This window comes from Heterodontus francisci, chromosome 32 (genome assembly GCF_036365525.1).
Source record: "Heterodontus francisci isolate sHetFra1 chromosome 32, sHetFra1.hap1, whole genome shotgun sequence".
NCBI lineage: Eukaryota > Metazoa > Chordata > Chondrichthyes > Heterodontiformes > Heterodontidae > Heterodontus > Heterodontus francisci.
The window spans coordinates 8984916-9001203 of record NC_090402.1 but is presented as its reverse complement, the minus strand read 5'-3'; the positions used below and the strand labels follow the sequence as shown (position 1 = coordinate 9001203).

At 43.6% G+C, this 16288-nt stretch overlaps 1 protein-coding gene across 1 annotated transcript in view; it reads left to right on the top strand.

The window, feature by feature from the left end:
* Positions 1 to 16288, top strand: part of col27a1b (collagen, type XXVII, alpha 1b) — a 592171-nt gene that overhangs the window by 443526 nt on the left and 132357 nt on the right. The window contains exons 29-31 of the mRNA XM_068012172.1: positions 9429 to 9482; positions 10172 to 10216; positions 10358 to 10402. Coding sequence (XP_067868273.1) covers positions 9429 to 9482; positions 10172 to 10216; positions 10358 to 10402 — 144 coding nt within the window. The remainder of the gene's footprint in view (positions 1 to 9428; positions 9483 to 10171; positions 10217 to 10357; positions 10403 to 16288) is intronic.

Genomic DNA, 16288 nt, shown 5'->3' with positions numbered 1-16288 from the left:
AACCCCACCTCCCCACACTACCTCCATATCATTTAACTCCCTTAGTATCCAAAAATCTATCAATCTCTGTCTTGCCATCGTTACCTGGTCAGCCCTTACCGACATGATTAACTCTTCAGCTGTCTGCCTGGACTGACCGTGCAAGCCACTCAGTTGTTCATTAGCAACGAGTACTTTCCTTCATGTCCAAATATGTCTGTGCTGCTACAATGAATTGATGTCAGTATCACTGCTTTTGCATGTTCTTTAATAACTAGTACTTTCTTTCATGTCCAGATACATCCTGTGCTGCTTCTTTACAGTAATAGTCATGCATTATCCTTGTACTCCTCTAAGTTATGTAAGTTCTTTTAGATCTCTTGCCATCTCTTGCAATTCATTGGCAAGATGTTACACTTTCAGTGACTTGATAGGTCTTTCAAGTGTTTGAGCGCCATCCTCCTGCAATTAAAATTCGCTTTTCTCTAATGCTAGGTTTCTAGGCATATGCAGTTCACAGAAACGTAATCGGTCTTTTAACTATTGCTGGCATTTTCTTTGAAAATTACGTTATCCAAACACTACAAAAAAAGACTTACATTTTTGCAGCACCTTTCACAACCTCAGGAATATATCCCAAGGAGCTTTACAGCCAACGAAGTACTTTTTTGAAGTGTAGTCAGTCTTGTAATGTAGGACGTGCGACAACCAATTTTCACACAGCAAGATCCCACAAACAGCACTTTGATAATGACCAGATAATATGTTGTTGTGATGTTGATTGAGAGAGAAATATTGGCCAGGACACTGGGTATAGCTCCTCTGCTCTTCTTTGAAATAGCAGCCATGGGAGGTTTTACATCCACCTGAGAGGACAGAGGGGGACTCAGTTCAATGTCTCACCCAAAAGACAGCACCTCTGACAGTGCAGCACTCCATCAGTACTGCACTGGAGTGTTAGCCTGGATTTTTGTGCTCAATCTCTAGAGTGGGACATGAACCCAAACCTTCTGACGCAGATGATTAACAAACATTCCAGCACTTATGCTGTTTAGGTGGCTTGTCAGCTATTTAGAATGTTAAAGAATCTGTAGTTCAAGTGCATTATGAAGAACTGTAGTAGAAGGATGTAAATGGTTAATACCGAAGACAGTGAGAGAGACCCCCCCCCCCACTGTATGGGAAATCTTGTAACAAGTCACATGAGATAAGCTTGAGCAGAAGAAGGTATAGCAGCACAAAGGATGCTAGCTTAGGTGGCTTGTGGCAAGTGTATATAGTAACTGTAAATAATAGAGTTGTTAGTTAACCTTTACCAGAATCTAATACTTTCTGTAGAATGCCCTACAATGTTACTAATAAAAACCCAACAATGCCAAAAGATCCACAAATTGCATTCATGCGATTTTACTAACAGGCCTTAAATTACAATGAAAATGGTCATTCACCCTGACCTTTTAGAAAAGTCACAAATATGGCCCCTGGAATCCTTCAATTTCTCCGTCAATTCTCCTTCTATTCTTTTGGCACGGAATCAAACGCCCAGGTCAAGGTAAGCAACAAGCCATCCAATGAAATCACAGGTGAAAATGTCAGTAAAGGCAATAACTTGAACTTGGGTTTGAATTTTTGATTATTACTTTATTTATAACTGGCACAGCTGCTCCAACTCTCCAGTGTGTTAAACCTCCAAATATGATTCATTTGGATGTTTTTCACAGGCTAATGGAGAAAAATTATCTTTCTGATATCTGGTTAGGATTTTAAGTAATATGAGCTCAGCTAGTCCTAACCAAGTTACTGGTGTCTGCAAATTCACAATCTGCAACTGCTCATGTTAGACACTGATACTAAGTAAGCCATCTCACACAGGCCTGACCATAAGGATGGGAAATGAAAATAAGCTGATATGGTTGGACGGTAAAGGCGCAGTAGCCTTGTTCGCAAAGTTTGTATTCAGGCAAAAATGTAGCTTTTGTTATTTTTGGTGAACATCACGGAATTTTTCTGCAAGCAAATCTGGAAACGACCTTTTGGAGAGGAAGGGGAGAAAGCTACACGTTAACTTATTTGTAGAGGTTTTGTGATAAATGCCTTTTGTTGAGGTAGCGTGTCAGGACCTTTATTGTGGCTGACCTCGGAATGCTTCATACTGATGTTAAGGGGTGTGTCAAGAAAAGCGATATGCCAAATAAGGAATGTTAATTAATTGGTTGGAAACTTACATTAAACTTTAATGGAAAAAAAATCCTGCAGTTAACTTTTAAAAATTGGCAGCCAAGATGGCCACTGCAATTTGCACCTGAAACACCTTTTCACATTCCAAGGCCTCCAGCAAGAGACAGCAGTCTGAGGAGCATGGATCCAGAACAATGGCTTGCTCTAAGTAATTGAATTACCGAAGATTGCTTTATTCACATGGCATTTAAGGCACTCCTAAGACCTTGACTTTGAAAGAGCAAACACCTCCAAGTGTAAATATTGGCATCCTGGGGCCCGGGAGCCAATTCTGAACCTTGAATCTCATTAGAAGGTTCCAGAGAATACCCTGAGGCAGTCATGTGACCACCTGTCCATCTCTGTGAGAGCTGGGAGTATCCTTGAACAAAGGGAGTCAAGCCAGTAACTCAAACTGTGCAGCAACAAAAAAGGTTGTGTGCTTCTCTCTCTCACTTCCAGATAACACAAGTTTGAAAATGGTCTGCGACTGTAGACACTCCAAGCCTATAAGTTGCTACAGACAGAAACCAGGGGAAGAGAGCCACCTACAAGACTGCCTGCAGGAAAATCCTGAGCCAAGCGGGCTATCCACAAAGTGCACTTTGACCAGCCAAAGACTTCAAGAATACAACTTCAACCGGAAGACCACTGCGTCATCCAACCTCACAGACTGTGTGGACTGAATTTTACCAGCCCCTTGACATCAGGGGTTGTGGTGGGGGTGCTGGTGAAATACTTGCGGGAGCAGTCTGCCATGACCCCCAACACTGAGAAGGCCCCTCCGCATTTTGCCGGCGGCAGTGAGTCCTCGGTGCACACCCCCCCCCCCCCACCACCCCGCCCCCACTCACCCACCGCCAAGTGGCGGGCCTTCATTTAAATATTAATATCAATTAAAATAAATGCAGATGAACTTACCTGGTCCCTGTGGCCGTCCCACACCACTGTAGGCCACCGGCCGCATCTCGCACACCTCTGGAATGTCGTACGGCGTTCTGAGGTGAGACACTAGTGGGGAGGACTGAAAATTTCAGGGCGGGAGGGGTGGAGGAGCGGTGAAAACCACTCCGATTGGTTGCGGGGATGGTGGGAAGGGGTTTAGGGTCAAAGGGAATAAAGGTCTGGGGGGGCAAAGGTCATGAGTGAAAACTCACTTTTTTGGGGGGATAGGACAAAAATTCATCCAATTATTCATTTGGGGGGAGGGGTGGGAGAGGGGATTGGAAATGTCACTAAAATATTATTCAATTTTTGCACATCCTTGTATCTTTAAACATTTAAATGGCACTGAACGGCTTGAAGCCCTTAATAAATGGCACCGGCGTCTGCGCGGTGGCGCCGGACGCCTTTGCTGAGGACGCAGCGGTTTCCCCCTCTACGTCATCGGGGGTGGCCGCTCCTCCCCCTCCATTTAAATGAGCCCCCATGCGCGAAATATCGTGGGAGCTCAGGGGCGGCGCTTCTGTGTTGGAAGGCCGCTAAGTACAACGCGCTAACAAAATTTAGCCCTGTATTTATTTTCTATTTATTCTAGACTCTAATCCAACTACAAAATCTACTTTTCACTCTGTAATCTATTTATATATTTGTGTGTGCGTGAATGCGTAGCATATTTTTATTATTTTTTAAAATCGGGTTTAGATTGTTAAGTATAATAAACTCACCTCTTGTTTAATCTCAAGAAAACCTATCGATTGGGTCTTTCACGATCACATTAAAAGTAAAAGGTAAAACACTCACTGAGGTGGTAAGTACAACCATTGTTTAAAAAGGAATAAACCCTGTTGTGGTCAAATAAGAGGAAGGGCAAGAGGGCAGCCTGTGACCACCCCCCCTCCACCCTCCCCGCAGCCTGTGACCACCCCCCTCCACCCTCCCCGCAGCCTGTGACCACCCCCCCCCCCCCACCGCAGCCTGTGACCCCCCTCCTCACCTAGCTACAACAGGTGATTTGATTGAGATCTTTAGGATTTGAAATGAATTGATAGGGGAGATAGAGAGAAACTTTTTCCCACTGTTGTGGGGGGTCTAGGACAAGGGGACATAACTTTAAAATCAGAGCCAGGCCATTCAGGAGGGAAGTTATGAAACACTTCATCATGCAAAGGGTGGAATTCTCCCACAAAAAGCAGTAAATGCAAGCTCAATTAATAATTTTAAATCCAAGATCGATAGTTTTTTGCTCGCCAAGGGTATTCAGGGATATGGAGGCAAGGCTGGTAAATGGGGTTAGGATACAGATCAGTTTGAATCTCATTGATAGGTGGAACAGGCTTGAGGGGCTGAATGGCCTGCTCCTATTCCTATGTTTACGGGCTGACTTGACAAATGTGCGCTACTAATGGCGAGTCTCACCCAGCAGGCATGCTGGAATCAGGAAATCACAGATCAACAGAAAATTAAGGCTCATGTGGGGAGCGAGCAAGTCTCCCGTCTCACTTGACAATTGTGCAATTTAGCACAGACCTATGGTGCGGAAAATCTAAAATGATTTCCCGTCCTAGCACTCCTCGCTTTCATCACCGTACAATTTACAAATTATTTCAGAAGAATTCATTTCCAGTGCTTGTGGGGGAAAAGGCTACAGCAGTCAAAAGAAATCAGCACACAGCAGAATTCTTTAATTTGATACTCCACAGATTGATGTCAGTCCGGTTTTGCCCTCGGCGAATCCTGCTGTCTCCCTTGTATAACTTTTCTCAATGTGGCAACAGAAGCCTGTATGATGCTAACGCACCTTCATGCACATTACTGCTGTCCTACCTTCCATGTGCCTCCATTTTGAAGACATACACGGTATTATGAAGAGGCAGTTTGTTATTGAGTTGGCCTGGTTTTATCAGTCTGACATGTCCCCCACGTTTGTCTCTGTATTTCTGGCAACCTCTTTCAATCATGTTTTCCAAAAATGCAGAGATGGTTTCTTTTCCCTGAATGTTTTGCTCCATAAAACTGGCAGTTTCTTTTCCATTGAGTTTGTCAATTTGATTCTCTTCATACCATCTATATAGAAGATACAAAACCATTGAGCTTACATTGAATAACACAAAACAGATCCATTCAGGGCTTTCAGATCACTTACATTTGATGTCACAATGTGGTTCGACCATAACCTCTCACCTTAATGTTGAGGATCACATGTATAAAATTGTTCTTTGCTCCATTCCTTGCCTGTCTATCTTCCCCATCCCATATACCTACCAGAAAGAAAGCTGGTGTTTGTCAGCATTGAAAGTCATTACAATAAAAACAGAAAGTTCTGGAAATACTCTGCAGGTCTAGCAGTATATGTGGAGCATCACTTCCACAGATGCTGCCAGACCTGCTGTGTATTTCCAGCACTTTCCGGTTTTTTTCAGATTTCCAGCATCCGCAGTATTTTGCTTTTACCTGAAAGTCTTTGGGACTGCCAAACTTCTGTCTAATTCTTTGGAAAACCACCTTCCAAAGATTTGTACCGAAAATGGTTTGGCCAAAGTGTCATCAAAACAGGTTACTTGTCCTACAAAGGCCAGAGGATGAGATCTGCGTAACCTCTCCAGTTTACAACCCAAATTATAAATTCAAAATACCCCTTGCCTTTCAGATTCTTTGCATTCTGTCTTCACACTTCTATATGTGTTTCTGTCGACAGATCCAGTCGCACTGTGCTGCTCATGTTCAGGAAATGTATTTTGGCACATGTGAACCCCCTCATCAAAAGTGAATGTGCTGTTCAGACTCATTCCTGTAAATCTTTGCATGTTAGATTTCCCCAGATTGGGAAGTTTCTGCACGTCCAAGCATCCCAAGATGAAACTGACTATTTTATCCAAAATAATGCAAAACATCATATGACCGGTCTCAAACAATAACACATTTAATTTGATTTTTACAAGATCAAAGCGTTACGGTTTTTGTCGCATTAACTTGGACATTTGAAGAATCCTTCCCACTTCTTTCAACATCTTTATACGGTGCTTTATATGGTGATTGTTTACACAACTGTAGTAGGAAAGTTCCAGCTCTTGCCTTTATAGGGTGGAGGTTAAGTTGGACTCTGGACATTGTTAAGGGAACACTCCTATCAAAGCAGCCACACACTTACATTAAAAACAAAATACTGCAGATGCTGGAAATCTGAAATAAAAACAGAATGTGCTGGAAATGCACAGCAAGTCGGGCAGCATCTGTGGAGGGAGAAACAGAGTTAATGTTTCAGGTCAGTGACCTTTCATCAGAACTGGCAAAGGTTAGAAATGTAATAGGTTTTGAGCAAGTGAAAAGCGGGGTCGGGGGGTGGGGGGGGCGGTGGAGAGAAGAACAAAAGGGAAGGTCTGTGATATGGCGGAGGGCAGGAGAGATAAAATAACAAAGATGTCATGGAATAAAGGGCAAAGAGAGTAGTAATCGCCGTAGTAAAAGACAAAGCATTTGTCCAGCGATAGTGTTAGTGGCAGAATAATGAACAGCTCTGTCCGAAAGCAAAAACATGAAAAACAAGTTCGAGACTGGTACATGGTTAAAACAATGCAATCCAAATGGCAGTCATGCTCTGAAATTGTGGAACTCAGTGTTGAGTCCTGAAGGCTGTAGAGTGCCCAATCGGAAGATGAGGTGCTGTTCCTCGAGCTTGCATTGATCTTCAGTGGAACACTGCAGCAGGCCAAGGACAGAAATGTGGGTGTCAGAGCAGGGTGATGAATTAAAATGGCAAGCAACCGGGAGCTCGGGGTCATGCTTGCGGATTGAGCGGAGGTGTTCCGCAAAGCATTTACACATTTACACCATCTTCACCAGGGACCCTGCCACCAGTTGCAGAATACCCCGGTTACTCCTTCGTCCAGATAATAATTTAATGTTATCTCTGCCGCCACAAAATAATTTTCACATCCTTCGTGGAATGAAATGCCACATTTGCGGAAGGACATTACAATACCAGCCTGTGGCGCTGCTCCCCTGGTTGTCACAGCCTCTGGGACTGCATGCAGTAGATTTGCAAGGCAAACAAATCGTGAGGCAGTCACAGTGCTGGTTGAAGTCAGTCACAAATGACCAATGACTTTGTCACATGCAGAAAGCAATGGAGCACCCAATGCAAGCTGATCAGTACGACTGACATATTGATCAGTGCAAACGGTGCGAAAAGTCCAGCTTTTATGCTGCTGTGATGTGAAAATTTTTATTTGAGCACTGCAAGATAGAAATGGCCACCAATGTTTCCATACGAATGCTTAACGAGCTTGTACCAAATTCCCCCCTCCACTTTGTTCAACACATCTAGTTGTTTTAAATAAACCTGGATTTTCTTCTAACAGATCTTGTGATTCAAATTGCCGACATGTTTTTGACCTCAATTGTCCAACTACCTATGTGATGTATACTTGCATTGGCTCTTATTTGTTTCTTAAATGAATTGTAATTAGTGCCATTAATTTTTTTTCCAGTTATCTTGAGTGATGAGTAAAGATTCTAACAGCACCTATCTATAAAATATGTTATGCTTATCATCTGATTAAGAGGAGATTTGATAGAGGTGTGCAAAAGCATGAGGGGTCTGGACAGAGTAGATCGGGAGAAACTGTTCCATTGGCCGAATGATCCAGAACCAGAGGGCACAGATTTAAGGCGATTGAAGGCCAACATACCATTTGCCTTTTTTACCGTCTGTTGCACCTGCATGCTTACCTTCAGCGACTGGTGTACAAGAACACCCAAGACTCGCTGCATATCGCCCTCTCTCAGTTTATAGCCATTCAGATAATAGCCTGCCTTCCTGTTTTTGCCAGCAAAGTGGATAACCTCACATTTATCCACATTATACTGCATTTGCCATGCATTTGCCCACTCACTCAACTTATCCAAATCAACCTGAAGCCTCTCTGCATCCTCCTCACAACTCACCCTCCCACCCAGTTTCATCTCAACTGCAAATTTGGAGATATTACATTCAGTTCCCTCATCGAAATCAATAATATATATTGTGAATAGCTGGGGTCCTAGCACTGATCCCTGCGGTACCCCATTAGTCACTGCCTGCCATTCGGAAAAAGACCCATTTATCCCTACTCTTTGTTTCCTGTCTGCCAACCAACTTTCTATCCATCGCAACAGTTTGATGTTAGTTGGATGTCAATTGTAGCCACTTGAAACAGTTTTTGATTTCCAGATGTCAGTTAGCCATTAGCTGTTGTACATATCCTTAATAGTTACTCAAACCCAAAATCATCCAGTCAATGAATGAATGCAGTATATAAACAGGACACAGTTTCGGTTTTCAGTCTCTAGTTACTTAACTGTTATATTCCATTATCAGGTAGCACACAATCTAGTCCCAATATTTAGAGGATTGCCCTTCCCAGAAGGAGGGACTAAAATACAACTGCGACCCAGGGCAGAATTCCAGGAGAAATCAAGTTTAATGGAAATGAAAGACTAGAATTCCCTCTGCACATTAACCATCCCATCAATTTGTAACTGCAGGATCTTTGCTCTGTGTTCTGAACTGTTTCTTTAAAAACAAACAAGAACCTTAAAACAAGTAAAATATACCATCTGAAAATGTGCGGTATGTCCAGGTGAAATACAACTATGCTTTTCATTCTAAATAACAAAAACAATACAAATCACATGCTGGAAAGCTGGGAGACACAGGAACTGAAGATAAGCTGTGGTTGTTTAGCGAAAGTATCTGCAATTGTTTGAAACTTTCTGTGTACTGAAGATAAAATATGCATTTTCTTTTGTCTATGGACTTATCAAAAATAAGTTTTGTAATTTCCAATGCCTGAATTTTAGTACATATACTTTATAAACTAGGGACATGTGCGCAATCTCAGTTCATGCGCACTCTTTTCAGAAAGTATATTCCTTGTTGTACAATGCTCTTATTTTGATGCAGATCTTAACTGGTGTCTTTAAAAGGATTAATCATTCAGACAGGCAACCAGTCACAGATTGAAAAATCTTCTATTCAGACGGCCGATAGAGCTTCATTTTCTGGTATTATTGAAAGAGAACAGGGGAGTAGAGTGGGAGGGGAAAAGAGGGAGGATTCAGAGAACAAAGCAACAAAAACAAAATCAGAAAGTAAGCAGGCCAGTTAATTATACAAATAGGGATACAGGAAGGAATATCGGAAGAAATATAGGAAGAATCCCAGTGCAGCACCAACTCTGTTGCTGAGGCTAAAAGTTGGAAGAAGTGCGAGAGAGACACCTGCTGTTCAAATCATCTGTTCTGTCTTTCAGGGTGCAAGAGGTTCTGATGGTCCTCCAGGAGAGCCAGGTTCACCAGGTATCAAGGTATGTGACGGGGAGTCTAGAAGGGAAGACGGCAGCCCAGCATGGAAGCTGTGTTCTTTCTTTTGGAATTGCTAAAAATTGTTCATTTAGTAACCACAAGGTAGAGTTCATAAAAAGTCAAATATTTATTTAATTTGTTTTTACTATTTACACATTAGCTTCTAAAGTAAGTTCTAAGAATGTTCTCAGTACCTGAATTAGGTTACACTAAGCCACTCACAGGATGATTTTCAGGTAAAAGGGACCAGCTGTTAATATTGAGTGGATTATATGAAAGCTATGAAGCCAGGGTATTTATGAAATTACTTTGTTTTCCATGTTGTTTCTGCAAAAGATTTTACACTCTATTGAACTGTATTTCAGTTTTGGCTTTCTTTGCAGTTCTTAAAATAGCTGGCAAAATTTTTTGAAATTTATATTTAATTTCTATGTCAAAGTGCATCGCACAAATGTAGCTGAATGCACACTGGAAATAATCTGCAGCAGGTAATTTGTTCACACATGAATATTAGTAATACCTCAAATGACAGTTAACCCAAAAGAGGAGATATGCTATTCAGTCCAATAGTTGCCAACTGTATGTTAGTGGATAAATAAGGCATTCGCTCCAAACTCACTGAGCTAGGAAAGACATGACTGCCTCAAATAATAATTTTAATTTATTTTAATTTTGTTTCTTTTTCCTACAGGGATCCCTGGGGGAACTAGGTCAGACTGGACCAGATGGACAGAGGGTAGGTGAAACCAAATTAGCCAGAGGCACCCAATATTATTTTTTAAATTGTCCAAAATATGTAATTTTTTCTGGCAAGCACTTTAACATGTGATTCATATTTTTGACAACCTAATCATTAAATCCTTGCATTTATTTACAGGGTAAAAGAGGGGAGCCAGGAGGGACAGGCCCATCAGGATTTCCAGTAAGTCATAGAGTCATTGAATAGAGTCATTACGGCACTGAAGGAGGCCATTCAGCCCATCGAGTCCAGGACGGAATGCTTTTGAATAACATGTCATGAAGCAACAACCTGCAGTTAATATGTAGTAGCAATATTTCCCAAAGATTTAACTGTTCTCAGCAAATAACTTGAAACATCCAACAAAACTCCTCCTTTAACCAAAGCAGAATCACAGAGCAAACTGTAAGAACAACAATTACATGACTTTGAACATTTGATAAAAGAAGTGATATTTTGATTGTTTCGAACAACTTGTTATTTCTTGGCTCCATATTCAACCTGTGATCAGCTGGCCATCTGTGCTCAGCCCTCTCATGATTGCTATGAGCTGGGGTCACAGCTAGCTGCTCTCACTACCCCTCACAACCACCAAGCTCCCTCTGGGGCCATGATTGGCGATCACAGCTCACCGGCAACAAGCAAACGAGATTGACAGACCTATTTTGCTTGGTTTTGCCGTCGGCCTCTTCAGGTGTTTGCAACAGCCGCTGTACCCAGATCATGCCTGACGTCAGGCAGGATTCAATTTCTAAGCCTTAATTTATCCATGTCTCTTTGCTGCCAGTTAGTGTGTGTAACTCTACATATACATGACCCATAATGAAGAATATATCTTTGGAATTCCATCCTTGGAGGCAAAAAGTACTTGATTAAAAACAAATGGCCAATTAGAAGTAAATCAAAACTCAAAACATGGTATATGGCCTCCACCGGGAGCTGGGACGTGCCAAGCATTGAGGGATCCCTTTCCTGGAGACCTACAAAATACAAGAGCAGCCCCCCTCCCCACCACAACTCCTCAAACACTCAAAATACCTTCTAGGAAGACCAACACAAGAAGGGAAATAAGTCAACCCCAGCACTCGCCCAGAGTTTAGTCCAGGAGAGTGACTGCCATGCCTTTTCAGGATGTGAAAAATATAGTATTTGTGCTAAAATGCTCCTATACTGCTTCCTAGCCATTGAGTGGGGAAATACATCACTTGACATGGCAGTAAGCCACACAGCTCCCAGGTTCAATCATTGGACTGTTCTGGACTAACCGATCTCAGCCCACTTGGAAGTTCTTGTGCTATAATTGGGCTCTGCACCCCTACAGAAAAAAAATCAGCCACAAATATTGATCCAGATTACTATAGCAGCAAAGCCTACTTGGGGTACCGGAACGTACAGGTTATGTTACTGGACCAGTAACCCTGAGGCCTGGACTAGTGATCCAGGGAAACATGAGCTCAAATTCCATCACAGCAGCTGGTGAATTTAAATTCAGTTAATTAAATAAATCTGTAATGAAAAATTAGTATCAGTCATGGCGACCATGAAATTATTGAATTGTTGTAAAAACCTGTCTGATTCACTACTGTCTTTTAGGGAAGGAAATCTGCTGTCCTTCTTCGGTCTGGACTATATGTGGCTCCAGGCCCACAGCAATGTGGTTGACTCTGAAATGGCCTAGGAAGCCAGTAAGTTGTACCAAACCACTACGACAAATAATAATTAGAATAAAGTAGGACGGACAACCTGGTATCGACCTAGGCACCGGATTTAGAAACTACAAAGGCACTCCTAGCCCAGTTGACCCTGTCAACTCCTCCTCGCTAACATCAGGGGACTTGTGCCAAAACTGGGAGAGCTGTCCCACAGACTAGTCAGGCAAGAGCCTGACATAGTCAAACTCACAGAATCACACCTTACAACCAATGTCCCAGGTTCCTGCATTACTATCCCTGGGTATGTCCTGTTCCACTGGTACGACAGACCCACTGGAGGTGGTGGCACTGTGGTATACAATCAGGAGGGAGTGGCCCTGGGAGTCCTCAACATTGACTTAAAACCCCAGGAAGTCTCAGGTCAAGCATAAACAAGGAAACCTCCTGCTGATTACCACCTCCCTCAGCTGCTGAATCAGTATTCCTCCATGTTGAACACTGTTTGGAAGAAGCACTGAGGGTGGCAAGGGCACAGAATGTACTCTGAAATGGGGAATTACAAGGTCCATCCCCAAGAGTGACTTGGTAGCACCACTACTGACCGAGATGGCCGAATCCTGAAGGACATTACTGCTAGACTGGGTCTGCAGCAGGTAGTGAGAAAACCAACTAGAGAGAAAAGCCTACTTGACCTTAACCTCACACAATCTACCTGTCACAGATGCATCTGTCCATGACAGTATTGGTAGGAGTGACAACCTCACAATCCCTGTGGAGACAAAGTCACGTCTTCACACTGGGAACACCCTCAGTCGTGTTGTGTGGCACTACCACCGTGCTAAATGGGATAGATTCAGAACAGATCTTGCAGCTCAAAACTGGGCATCTATGAGGCACTGTGGGCCATCAGCAGCAGCAGAATTATATTCAACCACAATGTGTAACCTCAGAGCCCAGCATATCCCTCACTCTACGATTAACATAAAGCCAGGAGACCAAAATAAAAACAAGAAATGCTGTAAATACTCAGCAGGTCTGGCAGCATCTGTAGAGACAGAAGCAGAGTTAACGTTTCAGGTCACTGACCCTTCATCAGCCTGGGGATCAATCCTGGTTCAATGAAGGGTACAGGAGGGCATGCCAGGAGCAGCACCAGGCATACCTAAAAATGAGGTGCCAACTTAGTAAAGCTCCAGCACAGAACTACATGCATGCTAAACAGTAGAAGCAGCATGTGATAGACAGAGCTAAGTGATCAATGGATCAGGTCAAAGCTCTGCCACATCCAGTCTTGAATAGCAGTGGTTAATTAAACCACTAACGGGAGGAGGAGGCTCCGCAAACATCCTCATCCTCAATGAAGGGGGAGACCGGCATGTGAGTGCAAAAGACAAGACTGATGCATTTGTAACCGTTTTCAGCCAGAAGTGCCGAGTGGATGATCCATCTCAGCCTCCTCCTGAGGTCCCACCATCACAGAAGCCAGTCTTCTGCCAATTCGATTCACTCCACGTAATATCAAGAAATGGCTGAGAACGTTGGATACAGCAAAGGCTCTGGGCCTTGATAACAGCCCCGCTCTAGTGCTGAAGACTTGTGCTCCAGAATTAGCAGCACCCTTAGCCAAGTTCCAGTTCAGCTACAACACTAACATCCACCTGACAATGTGGAAAATTGCCCAGTTATGTCCTGTCAACAAAAAACAGGACAAATCCAATCCAATTCAATACCGCTCCAACAGTCTACTCTCGATCATCAGCAAAATGATGGAAGGCGTCGTAAACAGTGCTTTCAAGCGGCACTTACTCAGCAATAATCTGCTCACTGATGCTCAGTTTGGCTTCAGACCTCATTACAGCTTTGGTCGAAACATGGACAAAAGATCTGAATTCCAGAGGTGAGGTGAGAGTGACTGCCCTTGATAGCAAGGCAGCATTTGACTGAGTGTGGCAGCTAAAGTAAAAATGAAGTCAATGGAAATCAACGGGGATATTTTCCACTGGCTGGAGTCCAACCTAGCACAAAGGAAGATGGTTGTGATTGTTGGAGGCCAATCTTCTCATTCCCAGGATATCACTGCAGGAGTTCCTCAGGGTAGTGTCCTAGGCCCAACCATCTTCAGCTGCTTCATCAGTGACCTTCCCTCCATCATAAGGTCAGAACTAGGGATGTTCGCTGATGATTGCACAATGTTCAGCACTCTTCGTGACTCCTCAGATACTGAAGAAGCCCATGCCCACAAGCAGCAAGACCTAGACAATATGCAGTCTTGGGCTGATAAGTGACAAGTAAAATCTACACCACACAAGTGCCAGGCAATGACCATCTTCAACAAGAGAGAATCTAACCACCTCCCCTCGACATTCAGTGGCTTTACTATTACTGAATCCCCCACTATCAACATCCTGAGAGTCACCATTGATCAGAAACTTAACTGGACCAACTATATAAATACTGTTGTGACAACACTCAAGAAGCAAGTAACTCATCACCTGACTCCCCAAAGCCTTTCCACCATCTACAAGGCACAAATCATGAGTGTGATGGAATATTCTCCACTTGCCTGGATGGGTGCATCTCCAACAACACTCAAAAAGCTTGACACCATCCAGGACAAAGCAGCCCGCTTAACTGACACCCCATCCACCACCTTAAGCATTCAGTCTCTCCACCACCAGTACACAGTGGCAGCAGTGTGTACCATCTACAACATGCACTGCAGCAACTCGTTAAGGCTCCTTAGACAGCACCTTCCAAACCTGCGACCTCTACAGAAGAACAAGGGCAGCAGGCGCATGGGAACACCACCTGACATGGAACTATATCGGCCGTTCCTTCACTGTCGCTGGGTCAAAGTCCTGGAACTCCCTTCCTAACAGCACTGTGGGTGTACCTACACCACATGGACTGCTCTGGTTAAAGAAGGGGACTCATCACCACCTTCTCAAGGGTATTTAGGAATGGGCAATAAATGCTGGCCTGGCCAGCAAAGCCCGCATCCCGAGAATGAATAAAAAGAGATGCTTGTTGGATGAGCACTGGAATGACTTCAGCTATAATGCACTCTGTACATCTGAATAACATCCTAGTTTGACTGCCAATACACAAATATTTAAAAACACTCTTAACTATGAAAACTAGGATCCAATCTTAAGGCTTTCCCTCGAACATGTTTTAAGATATGGATATCTATAAACTCTTTAACATGTAACTAACATATCTATAGTATAATTTACTAAATCATTCAGTTCAAATATATTTAATCATTCAGTCCAAACAAAACAACACAATGTGATGAAAAACTTATATTTTACGCAAAAGTTATTCAAGTATCTACTGTTCAAAAGTTCAAATGTTCAAAAGCAAAATGCTGTGGATGCTGGAAACCGAAAGCAAAACAGAAAGTGCTGGAAATACTCAGCAGGTCTGGCAGCATCTGTGGAGAGAGAAGCAGAGTTAACGGGCTGAATCTTCATTCATGGGTCCTGATCCCACTGTAAGGAGGAAATGCAGAATGGGCAACCCACAAATGCTGCCTCCTGGAGCCCCGTCCAATTAGGGATGGAGGACCAATAGGAGGCCCCGCACCACTGAATGGTCAACAGCCTCAGGTCAGAGGTGGGAGCTGCCGATGTCGGTAGGGGAATGAGAGGGTGCCTCGAGATGAAGGTGCCCATTGGAGAATTTTCCAAAGATTAACAGTAAAAAGCAGCCACAGCTGCCACATTGTCATTGTAGAGGATGAGCCCCCTCCACCAGCGGCCAATGGCTGCAGCTGCAACCCTCTGGCAATTGTTGTTGGGTGTTAAATTCAATGAGAGATTGCTAGCCGCTCCCCCCCCCGGTCTGCTGCCAGGGGGGTCACCTCAATTGATTGGCCAGGCTTCGGCCTCAGCCGGGGGGGGGTGCCCACCTGCCATCCAAAAATTCCAGACAGCTTCTGCCTCCAATGGGTAATTGAATTGGCCTGACTAGCTACCTGCTGCTGGCAAACCCCACCACCACCCCCCCCCACCCCGGATCCAGCCTCAATGAAAATTCCCCGGAGCGGGGACCATGTCTGCAGACCACCCGCCAGCTGGTAACGAGAAATTGTGGGCTCACCCACCATCGGTCACACCTCCACATCCCATCGAAAATTCAGCCCAACATTTCAGGTCAGAGCCCCTCCTGATGAAAGGTCACAGACCTGAAACGTTAACTCTGTTTCTCTCTCCACAGATGCTGCCAGAATTACCGAGTGTTTCCAGTATTATCTGAAATGTTCTGTCTCTAGTCTCGAGTCATTTATGGATGGACTATGTCTGAGATATTGATAACCAAATCTGGATAACTCAGGAACATTCTGCGCTTGGATGAGGACTTCACTTTAAAATGTTGTACTTGGATCTGATACTATATACAAGAAGTGTGAATT